Below are 14,158 nucleotides of genomic sequence, written 5' to 3'. Positions count from 1 at the left end.
TAAAAGATACTTTTTTATAGGTTTGGAACGAAAAGTTGCATAAAGAACCTTACAGCAAACAAGTTCAACACAAGAATTCCTCCCTTTTAATAAGAAAAAAGTTGGCTGGACGCGGAGAATTCAAATAAAATTTATCAGATACTTATTGTGCAAAATGAAACTTACACGTCTAACCAAAGCAACCATGCAGCCACAAAAACCAGACCAAAAACAACCGTACCCCGGCTAAAAGTTCAATGAATTCAAAATGTTGGCCATTTTGCATGTCCTGCATTAACTCGTTAAAATGCCAGCGACAACAACGGGGAACTGTATAGTTCTAGCCACCAACGAATTTGTGTAAAATACAATAAAAAAAAAAATAGAAAGCCATGGGAGAAAGGGGAGAAAGGCTTCGGTTGGTCGATCCGCAGGCGAAAGCGTCATCAAAATGCCAGGGCGCACAAAAGTATGCAGCGGAAATGTGCAAAACGTGAAAATGTGCGGAAATTATACTTGCCAGGCAGCCGCAGAAAGAGACAGCAACAGGGGGCGACGAAAGAGACAGCTAGAGGGTCATATCTGATTTTATTACTTGGCCCGGGGCGACTTAATGAAGTAAGCGAGAAATGCGAGCACATGCGACCAACAACTCAAGACCTCCCAACTTCGAACTCCAAATCATCTTGTATCAAAAAACAATAAATAATTTATAACCTCAAGGAAGTGGAGATCTAGGCAGCATCCAAAGTACTTATAATGAAATGGAAAAAGAAGCAGAAAAAGGCGGCTATACAATGCGCAGGCGCCAAGGCAATAAAAACAAATCCCCGAATTTCAGTTTCGGGGCTCGGAGATTCCCGAGAACAACTCTTCACATAACTCGCCTTGACAGGGCTTATGGGGCCAGGACTTATTTGGCAGATTTTACATCTGTATAACGGCATTAACCTCTATAAATTTAACTCCCCCCTCCCCCAGAAAAAAAAGGAACTTTGGCTCTAAGTAAAAGCGTAAAGAGACAGGCAGCGTATTTATGAGCGGGAAAACTTTAGCAACAAAAGAAAACATGGTATTTTCCCGCCTCTTTCATAATTCAACGAATTTGCCGGCTGTTGTTTTTAGGTATCCCAATTTTTCGGATCTCGCTCCGCTTGAGATTTCAGTTTCAGTTTTGTTTTTCTGGCCAGGCCCATTACGAAACGCATTTGATGCTCTCAAAGGTCACATTATTTACCTTTTATATTCCCATTCGTGTCAGTTTCAGGGGGATTTTCATGGGGTGTGGGTTTTGGTTGGGTTGGCAAGATGGTTTTTGGCGCATCCAAAATGCTGCTAGCTGCTAAAGCGAAGTTTCGTAATATTTTCATTCTGTTTTCCTACTCCGCTTGCCAGTTTTGGCTGCGTTTCAATCAATTTGCAGGTGGTGTTGAGAGTTTTTTTTTTTTGGGGAGCGGAAAAGTTGATGAACTTTGACGGTATTTTGGGGTTAAGTGTTTTGGCGGAGTTTGAAAATGTGTGAAAATCATCCTTTCAACTGTTTAACCTTAAGTTTCCCATTTTAATACATATGTTTTAACTTAGCGCCTTGCAATTATAGTTCTCAGTCTTGTATTTTTTTGCTGTCCTCAGACTTTGAGGGATTATCTGACAGCTTATGGCAGCAATATCAATCAGTTTATTCACACATCTTCAGCATTTAGCCGTAATATTTCATTTTCCTGGGGCTAAGCCTGCCATCTATCTCTTTCTTTTTTTGGGGTATTTGCCTCTGCTTTCGCTCACCTGGCCATTTTGATAGCCACCTTTCCGTTTTGCTCGGCATTTCCCTGCGGCGTTTCTTTTCAGCACTTCCCCTCAGCTATTTTCCCTTGCCACGGGCATAAAATTTAATATTTGCGCGTGTTCTTAACCCCTCCATGGTTCCTGCCATATCTATCTATCTATCTATATACATATATATGTGTATCTCCCCCTTCGTCGTGATTATTATGCCATGTAATCCGCTTCATATAACACTGAGATGAAGACGTGGCAGCAGGAATGCGTAAGCAAGTACTTTTAATACTTTCACCTCCTTGGCGCATTGGTATTACAACCAAATATACATATACTCCCCTGCTAAATATATATAAATATTTCAGCTTTTAATCTATTTTAATGGAAATTATTCGCAAGGAACAAAGTTTTTCGCTGGTGCTACTGGTTTTGCATTTTATTTGCTATAATTTGCTTGTCGCCACTTGCTATTCAGCAGCCCCTTCATCCACTTTCCCTCCATTTTATCCTTTTCTAAGTTTAATTTTTCTAATCTCGCTACAAATCCTGGTGGACGCTGCAAAGTATGCTATGCTTTTTACAAGGCTCTCTTTTGCAACTGTGTGTGTGAATCTGCTGCTTTTGTGTGTGTGAGTGTTTGTGTATTTGTGTGTGTTTTCTGCAAACATCTCACGTCGCATATTTATAGGCTGCCAGGGCATAAAAAGCGATTCCAACTGGAGCCAAAGCTTGCCAAAAAGATTTACAAAATGTTTTCCGCCTTTTCCTTTTTTATTTTTATACGGTTTATTTTCCGTATATTTAGATTGGCTTTGGGGCACTGTTAAAAACTTTCGTTTAGGTATCAGCCAGTCTGGTTTCCTGGCTCAAAAGTTGGTTGTGTTATCAACAAATGCAGTCCTCTATTCAAATTAGTTTTTATTTGAGCTGGAGACGGAAAAGAAAAGCAGACCGAGACAGAATGGCAGACAAGGTTGACACTCAACTCATATCAGAAACAAAGTATTTGCACAATTTGTTGCAATTTCATGCGCCACTCAGACGCAAATTCATGTAAAATGTAAAAACGAGGCAAAGGCAGTCCGGTGGGCAAACAAACGAGTCTTGGTCGAAAAGTGTAAATTCTGGGCCCAGGATACAGGGGGTATTGCACTTCCAATCCAAACCAAACACACACACACATGCTCTACGGCATTTGAAATTCCATTAAATTTTGTTGCTTCGGTCACACGCAAAATAATTTCCAGTGACATTTCCCTGGCTTTTCGTTGACAACCGAACTCATTTCATTAACTACCCAAACAGAACGCACAATCTGTTGCCACTACACACACATACAGGGAAGGATGTGTATATATCCTATATACATATAAACGTATATGTTCTCGGCCATAAATATGTCTGCAGGGCCCCCAAACCCTTCAGCCCTTTGGAAATCCATCCCCCCTCATAACAACACCTTGGGCATCCCAACCAGCCAGCCAGCCAGCCACCCACTGCAGAAACGTTTTGCCCGGCCACTTTATCAAATTAATTACTTTGCCAACAGCCGGGATAAAGGAAAACGGGGGTTCCCCGGGAGGTCAAGTGGTCAGGAAAGTTGTTGTTCACTTACATTTGCCACACTTTTACGGCCATAACACGAAATCCGACTGTGAAAACGATGAGGGGATTGGCCAAGGGGTTGAAGGGATCAAGTGGAATTATGGAATTGCAAACTGGATTTGGAATAGTTGCAGCAGGTATTAGGATCAAGAACAAAAGAAGATCTCTTAGGGAAAGGTAGAGAAATGATTGCATAGCATAGGATACTATCATTCATTATTATTATTAAAAAGAAATATGCATATCATACATAGAGAATATTCTGACGTTCTCATCTGAGTTGAAAATGTTCTTAAAAATAGAAAATATTTTTAGTTTGTGCAAATCAATTTGAATTGGCGGTATTTACATTGAATACCTCAACAAATAAACTATTATTCCAGTCAGTAGTGTATACTTTTCAAAAAGTTGTTAAATAAACTCAATTAAACTTTTCCCTTCCCACCATTTCGTTCAATATTGAGAGCATTGATACCAAAATGTAGTAAGACTGTATTTAAGAACGAACGTTCTCAATTTAAGAACAATGTACTTGAATAATTCTCTCTGTGTATGATTAGATATTATCTTTCATTACCATTATTATTATTATTAAGAAGAAATGTACATATCATATAATAACATCTTTCATTACTATTATTATTACTAAGAATTACTACTAAGAAGAAATATTTCATTGTTAAATGTCAAGCTCTTGACGTCAATTGGCAAACTCCGTAGGTGTCTCAAGCTATTTAAAACATATATCAATCTCATACAGATTAAACAAAATTTCCATTCGTTGCAATGCAAATATAGCTTCGTTATACCTTAAATAGAATACATGCTGACGTCACTTGGAAAACATTTTAAATATAGACCGTAGAAAAAGTTGTCTCGTTTTTTTTTTCTGTTCCCCAAAGGAAAATCAATATCATGTAGAAGCAAATGGTAACCAGTGTCACGCTAAATAATAAAGTAATTCTTGTATTTTGTGTGCTGTTGTTCTATGGAAACATTCCATAGATATTTCAGCGCTCCGAGATTATTAACCATAAGTTTTAATTTCTGCGAAAATAACCTTTTATGCGACAACGCCCACTCCAAAATGGGAGTTTTCCTCTTAGGGCCCACGTGGCGTATGTGTAATATTATATTGTATGGGCCACATTCATTTGATCTTAGCTGCGTTGGTGTTCGTGAGGGGGCGTGAGTGTGTGTATGTGTGTGTGGGGGCGTGGCTGCGGTGCGTGTCTAATGCTCGTCACTTGAAAACTCGCCGAGCCAAAGTAATTGAAAATGTAAATGGTTGAGGTTAGTGGCAGTGGAGAGCGGATGGAAAACGGGTGCCGATGAGGATGTGGAAAAGCGGAAAGTAAGTGAAATGTAAGAGCAAAAAAAGTAAAGTTTTCAGGAGTTTGAGGGATCAGCTTTAGTACACTTAATTCCCTTTTTTTGGTGGTTTACAAAATGCTTAGTCCCCTATTTTTTCTAATAGAACTTAAGAGCTGGCATTCGTATTTTGTGCCACATTTGAATGATACATTTTCTTGAAAAATTCAAGCACAAAACAACAGCATACCTTTCCTACCAACCTTCTTCCCATTTTTCATTCGGTTTGCTGGAAAATCATTGGGAAATTTCGTTTCGAATTTAGGTGAAAATGCAAAGCGAATTTCCATGCAGGTGATGTGCTGATCCTGTGGGGAAAAATGGAAAACAAGGGGGCGGCCGGGTTCATATGGCTGGATAATTCTGCCAAATTTGCAGCTTTGCTTTTTTGTTTGTTGTTTGCATTCTGTTGTGTCCTCTATTTACCCAAGTGTGTGTGCGTGTGTGTGGGGATATGCGTACGTGTGCGTTTTGCCTGTGTGTGAGTAAATAAAATTAACGAATGTTGAACTTTCTGCTGACAAAGTTCCGGCACATGCATAAGCAAATATGTTGAAAATTTCCAAAGAGCAATTGATTTTCGTTTTATCGAAATAGAGGGGAAATCCGGAATTTTTCTCGATTTTTTGCTGAATTTTTTTAAAGACTGTTTACCATAAATCGCTGTTTTAATTCAGTAGTAAATAAGAGCTTTCTAAGATGGAATAATCTTTTTATTTTTAAAACTAGTAGCTTTTTGTGGGTAATAGTTCTGGTTATATGTCTCAATTCTTCCCTCAATTCTTCTTCCGTGTTTCTTATTAATATTTAAAACCATTGTCACGTTCTACCTTTATTTTGCAAATTGCTGGATGAGTCAGAAACGCGCGCGTTTCTTTAGCGTTTTAATTTGTATCTCACAGATGCAGTCATTCGAAAAGCGGCAAAAAGAGAGAAAGAATCGCAGCGAGAAGAATTCTTCTCAATGCTATTTTGATGTTGATCGTGCGCCGGGGGGCCTTTGTTCACCCATGTTGCCATGCAGCTGCTTTATCTATCAGATGCCAGCTATATGACTCATCCGACTTGTGCCCTCATCTGTGGATTTTCCGCTTTCGGCTCGCTTATCGTCTTCAGATAAGCTTGATATAACCGATCTGATCTCATTAGATCTGGCGAGCTGCTTTGTTCTTCCATGATCTTGTTAATGCAGGAAGTCATTTGTTGAGATCATATGATTATGATTGTGATTGGGATCACAGCAGATCAGATCGGATCAGCTTGATCGTGTAATGATCCCCATTAGCTGGCATATTTTACTCGGCAATTACGGGCTAAATCAAACATTCGAACTGGGCACGCAAAATATTTACACTAATTAGCTGCATTTCCTCTACGGTCCAGTACACTTCACTACAAACGACTTGTTTTTGCCGGGGCATTAAATCCCCATTAAAGGCAGCTACAGCAGCGGCTACGGCATCAAATTAAAAATGCAATTGCAAATTAAATTTAATTTAAAAATCCATCAAGTCGAGTGAACGACTGGGAATGGCGAACTGCAAATGCCTTTTGATTTTTATGCACTCCCGCCTCGTAATTGATGAAGAGAAATGGCAAAAACGGCAGCTGCAACCACAGCAAACATAAATATAAGTAATGAAATCATTGCCAGATTAGGTTCTCTATATATATCTGTCGATTTCTCACATTCATTATTCATTATTCACCATTCAGGGAAAATGGTTAATGGCCTTTTGGCCCAAAAGCGAATGCTCTAATTTCTTGGAACTTGGCAGAGCTTCAAGAGAGGAAAATCTTTTATTATTTTAGATTTTATTCGTGATTTAGATTTTTTGAAAATTAGTTTTCAGAAGTATAAATTCATGGAACAAACTATTTTAAGAATTTACATAGGTTTCTTATTTTCAATGGACAGGTTTCTATATCTGTTTGTTTTATTAGGTTCTTGGCTTTAAATTAAATTTAAATTAATATTATTTAATAAATTTTCCACAGTATAATTAAAATTTGCAACTTTAAGTTCATTGAACTGGTATATTTATGGCTATTTTGCTATGGTGTCCTGATAAATGGCGTTGATAAAAAGGCTGGTGGGCTGGAGTTGGTTAAAACCCAGCCCTACCTCGTAAACTTTTGACAGACGATCCATTAAAATGTTTTTCATAAATTTGCCACAGGTGTGCCTGAGCGTTGCATGTGCCGCCTATGGGTATTTATGTATCTGTATCCGAAAACCCTTTTTGAAATGAAGCCAACAAACAAATCGAAGTCATCCATCGACCAAAGAGCCAAAGCCAAAACCCCCAATAATTTAAGCCAACAGCAGCACCAACACCCCCCTTTTGACCCACATGACATATGCATATAGTGCAGTTCATTTTGGCCACCACACAATGCAACACGCCCCCCGCCCCCCGCCCCCCTTTTCCACTACATATAAGCATTTTGGGGGCCGCTCTCATGGCCATTTATGCCAAAATTTAATTTATAATTATTGCGAGTTTAATTTATGATCATTGACATGCTGCAGCAGCCGAAACACACACACACACACACATATAGGGACACGGAAACCGCATTGAAAGGGGGGTGGATGGGTGGTTGGGGGGTGCTGGAAAAGTGGGCGGTGGGTGGCGGCCAGCTATTGTATCTATTCCTCGTTTCAAACCTCCTCCCACTCCTGCTGCAGATTGTCTGGCATTGTGTGCAAACTGCAACTGTTTCAAAAGTTTTTCTCTCCTCTCCACTGGGGAAAACTAGGGTCCCTTGGGTGGCATGGGCAGGATAAGGAAAATGGGAAAGTGGGGGGAGAAAATGGGGGCGAAACTCACACCGCTTGCCGCGCTGAAAGTTGGCTGATATGTCGGCATCAACAATGATGACGATGACGGGAATGTGGATGTGAATGTGGATGGACGCGTTGCAGTTTTCCTGCATGCCTATACGTGTGTGTGTTTGTGTGGGTGTGGAAAGTTATAACCCCACCGCCCAGGAGATTTCCACTCTCTCTCTCTTTGGGGAAAGCAGTTGAGGATTGCCTGCATCTCGGAATGCGAAAGGCATGCATAGTGTGCTGGGAAGCAATCTGCACCAGGTATTTGCCACCGTAAGTGAGCATAATTACATTAAATTGAACCCAAAGGAATTGGATGGGTATCGGGTTAGTTTGCTCCATTTCGGGGGTTAAGGGTTAAGCCACATTTTGATGGATTATCAATCCATTGGTCATTCATTTAAAAGGTATGGGTCTTCAAGGGTTACACTTTTGTAGGGAAGAAGAGGACGATTATTCACTACTTATCGTATTAAGCCTAGGAATCAGATACATCAGGTATCGGGATAGCTTGCTCCATTTCGAGGGTTAAGGGTAAAACCACATTTCGATGTATTTTCAATCCATTGGTCATCCATTTTAAAGGTCTGGGTCTTCAAGGGTTACAATATTGTAGGCAAAAACAGCACGTTTATTAACTACTTATCTTTATTAAATAATATCAAGCCTAGGATCTCCAATAATACGAATGTTATAATCTTTTGATCCAAATAATATGAACCTATTTTACCAGTTATTATTATTATTCAAATCAGTCCATTTCGAGGGTTAAGTTCTATACTACATTTTTATAGATTATCAATCAATTGGTCTTCTATTTAAAAGCTCTGTATCTACAAAGGTTGTGATATTTTATAATGTTTGTTCTCTGATATCTCTATTAAGGACATATCTTCCGATTAAAAATCCATCACTTTCATCCACCAGATTTCAATAGGAAACATATTTCACCTATAATAAGTTTCTTAAAATTTCAATAAAATCCGATTACCTTTTCCACCCCCTACCAAATGATTTTGTGAGCCCTGGTGCTTTCCAGCTTGTCGCTGGCAATTAAAAATCAAATTCGCCGTGCTCTAACGCTTTTCGAAATGAGATTTCGCTCGTTCCCTATATCTACCATCTCCTATCTCCATTCCCTGTCATAATTTCGTTAAATAACGCAGCGCGGACACCTCATTGGATGGGATTGGATTGGATTGGATGGGATGGGATAGGATCCTAGGGGAGGGGAGTTCGAGGCAGCTAGTTTATGTCACACAAATATCCAATGACAGACACCCAACGGGTGGCTATCCACTATACACCCACCCCATACCCTGGAATTCCCTTGGCTTCATTTTGGATTTTTTGGCTTCTCTGCCAAAACGAAGAAAAAAGCGAAAAAAAAATATCAAGAAGCGACAGGGAAATGGGGAAATGAGGAAAGAGCAAAACTAAAGCCCAGACTAAATCATGTTGGGGGCAGTTGTTAGTGGGCGTTGGTGGGCGTGGCCTCTTTACTAATTTCATTGACTCTTCAATTTTTGGTCGGCTGCCAAGCGGCTCCAAGTGGGTGGGTGCTTTATGAGTTACTTTTACCCCGGTTCACTTGTAGGCGAACTTCTCTTATGGCCATATGACACTGGCTTAAATTTCAAATTTCTGACCTTAAAAATAAAAAAGGTAATGGAAACTTTTAGAACATGTAAAGAAATGTAGGCTTTTAATTAACATATCAAAAACATTTTTGTCAATCAATTGAATTTCTTAGCTAGTGTCATATGGTCATACTAAAAAATGGAATACCAGAAATATTAAAATATTTGTATAGGGAATATATTTTGCTTTGTAGTCTTATAAATAGATTTCCAAGTCGAGTTTTAGAGTTACATATATATATTTTAATAAAAATTAACAAAGTGGTTGTAACAGAGGTCTAATCTAAAACCTAAATCCTAAACATTTTCCGACCGTTTAGTATTTTTTTAAACAATTTCATAATCAAATTTGGTTAGTATATATTTATTATATAGTACCAAAGACCCTCTTTACTTTCATCCACTTTAATTTTTGGTTAGCTTAGAAAATTATTATGCCAAGGAAAGCCAAAGGAGAAGAGAAGGTAGTGAGTGTTGCCTGCAGCCATAATTAATCATAAAACCTTTTGTTGAGATTTTTCGCACCTGCTTGTTTTTCGGTGTCTGTTTTTCAAGTTTTTCAATTACTTTAAGTGCAAGTGGGGCAACAAGTTTGGCTGTGGGCTTCGTGGGTACAGTTGTGCCTGGTCAGCCAAGCGGAGTTGAAGATATGTGAATGAAAACCGCTCGAAAAAAGAAATGGGGACCGCAGTTCCCTTGGAGTTTTATGTTCTTCTTCGCTGGGTGTATTTTTTTTTTTGTTTTTCCAGCCTTACATGTGTCACACACACATGCAGGCCACTGGCAGGATAGTCACATATATCATTGTCAAGTCTATATGCAAGGCAACCCCCTGCCGCCGCCACTGCCCCCTGGAACACCCCCTCCCACCAAGCCATATCATTCCCTTGACAGCGCGTGGGCCGTGCGGCAATCTTTTTGGCTTGTCAAATGCGCATTTCCTGCTTAGAGTCCTTGCTCTCCATGTGTGTGTGTGTGTGAGTATCTCTTCTCTGTGTTGGAGTGTATCTGTGTTTGTCTCCAGCGCAATCAATATGGCGGCGCTGGGGTAATAGCTGCAGGATTTACGCGCTCGTGCGGCGTCTCCGGTTCACCCGCAAGCTTCCCGCCACTTTTGCCCCATCCAGCCACCCAAAAATCCTGCGCCTTCGTCCTCGGCAGTTACCTTTAAACTTTTTTTATTGATATTTTATGTATTAGTGGGTGTGTATCCGTCTTTGGTTCTCTCTGTGTATGCGTGTGTGTGTGTGGATGGGTTTTTGTCTTTTTATGAAAGCGCTGCTGTAATGATTTGTTTTATGAACTTGTTCTGGGCTTCGATCCGCAGCCAAAGCCAATCGATGTTTAACCAAGGCCCATCGACTTCATTTGTGGAAGGTATTTATGACTGACAGCAGAGAAAGAAGCTGTAATTCTTGGGCTTAATAGAACCAACAAGTTATGTGCCTTGCGTAAAGAAAGTGGCTGCAGAGAGAAAAATAGATGTAAAGAGAAAATACATTTTTGTTTTACATCTTAAAAAGGGTTTCATTTAAAACAAACAAATTAAATTAGAATTTAAAATGATTTTTTTTAGCTGAGCATAATAACATTTTATAATATTGGAATATATATGATAAATTAAAAAATTCAAATTTGTTTTTATTGCATTTATTTTATAAGAAACACTTTTTTAAGCAGATTTGAAAAAGTTAAATGAATAAATATACCCACACAGAGAAAATTCTAACGTTCTCATCTGAGTTGGAAATGTTCTTAAAAATAGAACGACTTTTTAAAATTGAAAATTTTTTTATTTTGCTCGAATTAAGTTGAATATAAACTATCAAATAAACTATTAGTACAGTCAGTAGTGTATACTTATCAAAAAGTTGTTAAACAAACTTAATTTAACTTTTATCTTCTCACCATTTCATTCTAATATGAGAACATTGATATCAAAATGTACTTATACGGTTTTTAAGAACGAATGTTCTCAATTCAAGAACAATGTTCTTGGATATTTCTCTCTGTGCAAGGTTATTTCTCTGCGTGTATAGGACCACACATATCATGCCAGAAACCTAATTCCATTTTCCACACTGAGGCAACATTTTACACCTTGGCTTTAGATTCAGAGGGGCAGGCGCATGATTTATGGCCAACATTCGAACGAGTGGGTGGTGTTGGGTGGTGGGGGGTGGGTCCTTGGTGGCTGGGCCGAAGGCTGCCTGCCACACGCCGACCAATGCCAAAGCCAAGGCACTAAACTTCAATTAGCCCCGACGAGAGTCCATGACTTTTAATCAGCGTACTTTGCGCCCCCTAACCCTCACCATCACCCTCCCTCTCGCACTCACTCAACCAGGCATTTGCCCTCCTGCTCGCACGCGAGTTTGAAATGAAAATGCGTGGAGCTGCAGAAAACACACAATAAATTAAACCAACAAGCAATTACAGCAACAGCACAGAATGAAGGGGGCACAGGAACAAAGGCCATAGCTCAAAGGCTAGACATTGCGGTATCCTTTATTAAAGTTTGATATTAGAGGGGGCATTAAATCATTTTTATAGTTAATTTTTTTTTTAATTTTATATTTTGTTACTTAAATAATTGCGTTTCTTTAGCATACCATATAAAAAAAAACCATACCCTAGCATAAAATTTATAAAATATACCATACCCTATATAATAATAAATATATTTTATCAAAACGTGTGATTTCAAAGATATATGATCCTAACCTAATAAGAAACAACCTAGTACATCAAAAGATTTAATGTTAAGTTGAAATATTTTCCTCTACAGTTTTCATCCTCTGAGGTTTTAATAAATTTTAAATATAAATATATTAAAATTAACTTTGAGTTTCATACCCTACCTTATAGACCCTTCATTTTCAAAAAAATACTAGATGCAAAAAAGGCGAACGCGACCACAAAAGTTGCCAAGTGTGCTTGTTGCTGCTATTGCATTGGCTTTTCCTATTGCTTATGGTCACACATGAAGTGTAAAAACCCCTTGGAGGATGAGGGAAAATAAGCCTTGAATGGTCCCCCAAGTGGGGTGGCTTAAAATCGAGGAAAATCACCGTCAGAAGCCATGGAAACTATGTGGAACTTCGATGCCCAGGGTGTGCGGTGTGTCCGGTGGCAAGATTTATTCGCTGCTCGCAGATTTTTCGGTGTGAGTTGGCGAGTTTCGAGGGCAAACACTCGAGGGCAAGGAAAGGTTGGGGGTAAAATGGGGAGTTGGGATGGCATTGAAGTTCCAGGGTCGATCTCAGGCGCTGCTGTCCTCCGCTCATTTTGCATGTCGCCCCGGCGCTCTTTTTGGGCCCATTACAATAACAAATGAATGGCAAATTTGCTGCTCAGTGGGGGGAATCCCCCCGAAGATACATATACATGCACTGATAAAAAATATAAATACTCGTTTTGATGAAATTTCATATAGTTTTTAACATAAAACCCCTCTTATTATGTTTTTAAAGAGAAAAAATGGTATAGGAATACTATTTTCCATATTTAAAATAAACATTTTACTTGTGAATATCATATAATATGATTATCCGCTGTTCCAGATACCTATTTTTTCTAAGTGCAGGCGGTGAAGCGCACACAGACAGATAAACGCAGCAAAGTAGACTATGAAAAAGTGCCGAAAGATTTATGCTTGCCTCTGGCTTTCTCTCCTTCTCTTTGTGTGTGTGTGTGTGTGTCTGGCAGTCAATGCGGATTCGAAAGCCATCCTGGCGATAATAAGCTTGAAAGCCTGCCACCCACTCTCCTTGCCTGTGTGAGTGTGTGTGTGTGTGGGCGACACATCGAGCTGACAGCAAATGAGACAGCTGCAAATGGAGAAGGTGTTGGCCTCCTCCTTTTCCCCTTCTTGCGCTACGGATGCCAAGCTATGTGTCGGGTATTAGCCTCAAAAATCCCTTGGCCTGACATTCCAGGCAAATTACCAAAGTGCCAGGAGCCGGTGACAACCATTCGAGTGGCCTGTCGAATGTGGGTGCATGTCTCCAGAATAACACAAATAAGATCAAAGATCCATGCGATACGCTTGAAGTCAATCTCATCTTCTTTTTAAAATCGCTTTCATCACGCCGGAGTGCTATAGGATTTTCATGAGATATTGGGGTAATCCCTTATCGCAGTATTTGGTTCGTTTATAGGTTTGGCTAATAAAATAGAGTTGAAGTAGTACATTTCCTCTCTGATAATTAATAACATGTCATTTCTAAAATCCCTTCCAAATCATTTTTATATTTTCGCTACAGTTTTCTGGGTTTTGATCCTATACTATCCTATATCTAGTGTTTTAAATTCTTAAAATCAATCTCAATTAAGTGTCCTGGGTTTGCGAGAATACTATCTTTTTAAAAATTGAAAAAGAAAAATCAAGAGCTTTTTCGTCTTCATATCAAGAACGATTTTCCTCGAATATGGGTTGAATGTGTTGATCATGACTATTTGATCTTGTTTTATGCGCTCTCGGTTTTTCGATATTTAATAAGAAAATAACAAATAAACTAATCTTATATTTCCCTCTTACAGGTGTCGGCTGGTCAGCATCTGCATCTGAGTGGCGACATGAAGAGCAACGTCTCGGTGGCCGCTCAGCAAGGTGTCTTCTTCAGTCAGCAGCAGGCGCAGCAGCAGCAACAGCAGCAGCAGCCCGGCGGCAACAACGGACCCAATCCCCAGCAGCAGCAGCAACAGCCGCATGGCGGCAACGCTGGCGGAGGAGTGGGCGTGGGTGTGGGCGTGGGCAATGGCGGTCCAAATCCAGGACAGCAGCAGCAGCAACCAAATCAAAACATGAGCAATGCAAATGGTAAGTCCAAATACCTACCGAAATATTTTAGTTTTTGCTATAAATTACACAATCATCCACTCTTAAAGACAACTTTTTTTCTAATTCAATAAAAAAAAAAATATAAGAACATTTTGTTCTGAATAT

The 14,158-nt window shown here is 39.4% G+C and overlaps 1 protein-coding gene across 4 annotated transcripts in view; it reads left to right on the top strand.

The window, feature by feature from the left end:
- mam (neurogenic protein mastermind) overlaps positions 1 to 14,158 on the top strand; it is an 81,404-nt gene that overhangs the window by 62,746 nt on the left and 4,500 nt on the right. For all 4 annotated transcript variants that reach the window (XM_017074269.4, XM_065863543.2, XM_036813176.3 and 1 more), the window contains one exon: positions 13,753 to 14,032. In XM_017074269.4, coding sequence (XP_016929758.4) covers positions 13,753 to 14,032 — 280 coding nt within the window. The remainder of the gene's footprint in view (positions 1 to 13,752; positions 14,033 to 14,158) is intronic.

The sequence above is a fragment of the Drosophila suzukii genome, chromosome 2R (assembly GCF_043229965.1).
Source record: "Drosophila suzukii chromosome 2R, CBGP_Dsuzu_IsoJpt1.0, whole genome shotgun sequence".
In the NCBI taxonomy this organism is placed as follows: domain Eukaryota; kingdom Metazoa; phylum Arthropoda; class Insecta; order Diptera; family Drosophilidae; genus Drosophila; species Drosophila suzukii.
Note: the sequence above shows the minus strand (reverse complement) of the source record. Positions and strands in the feature narration are given on the sequence as shown.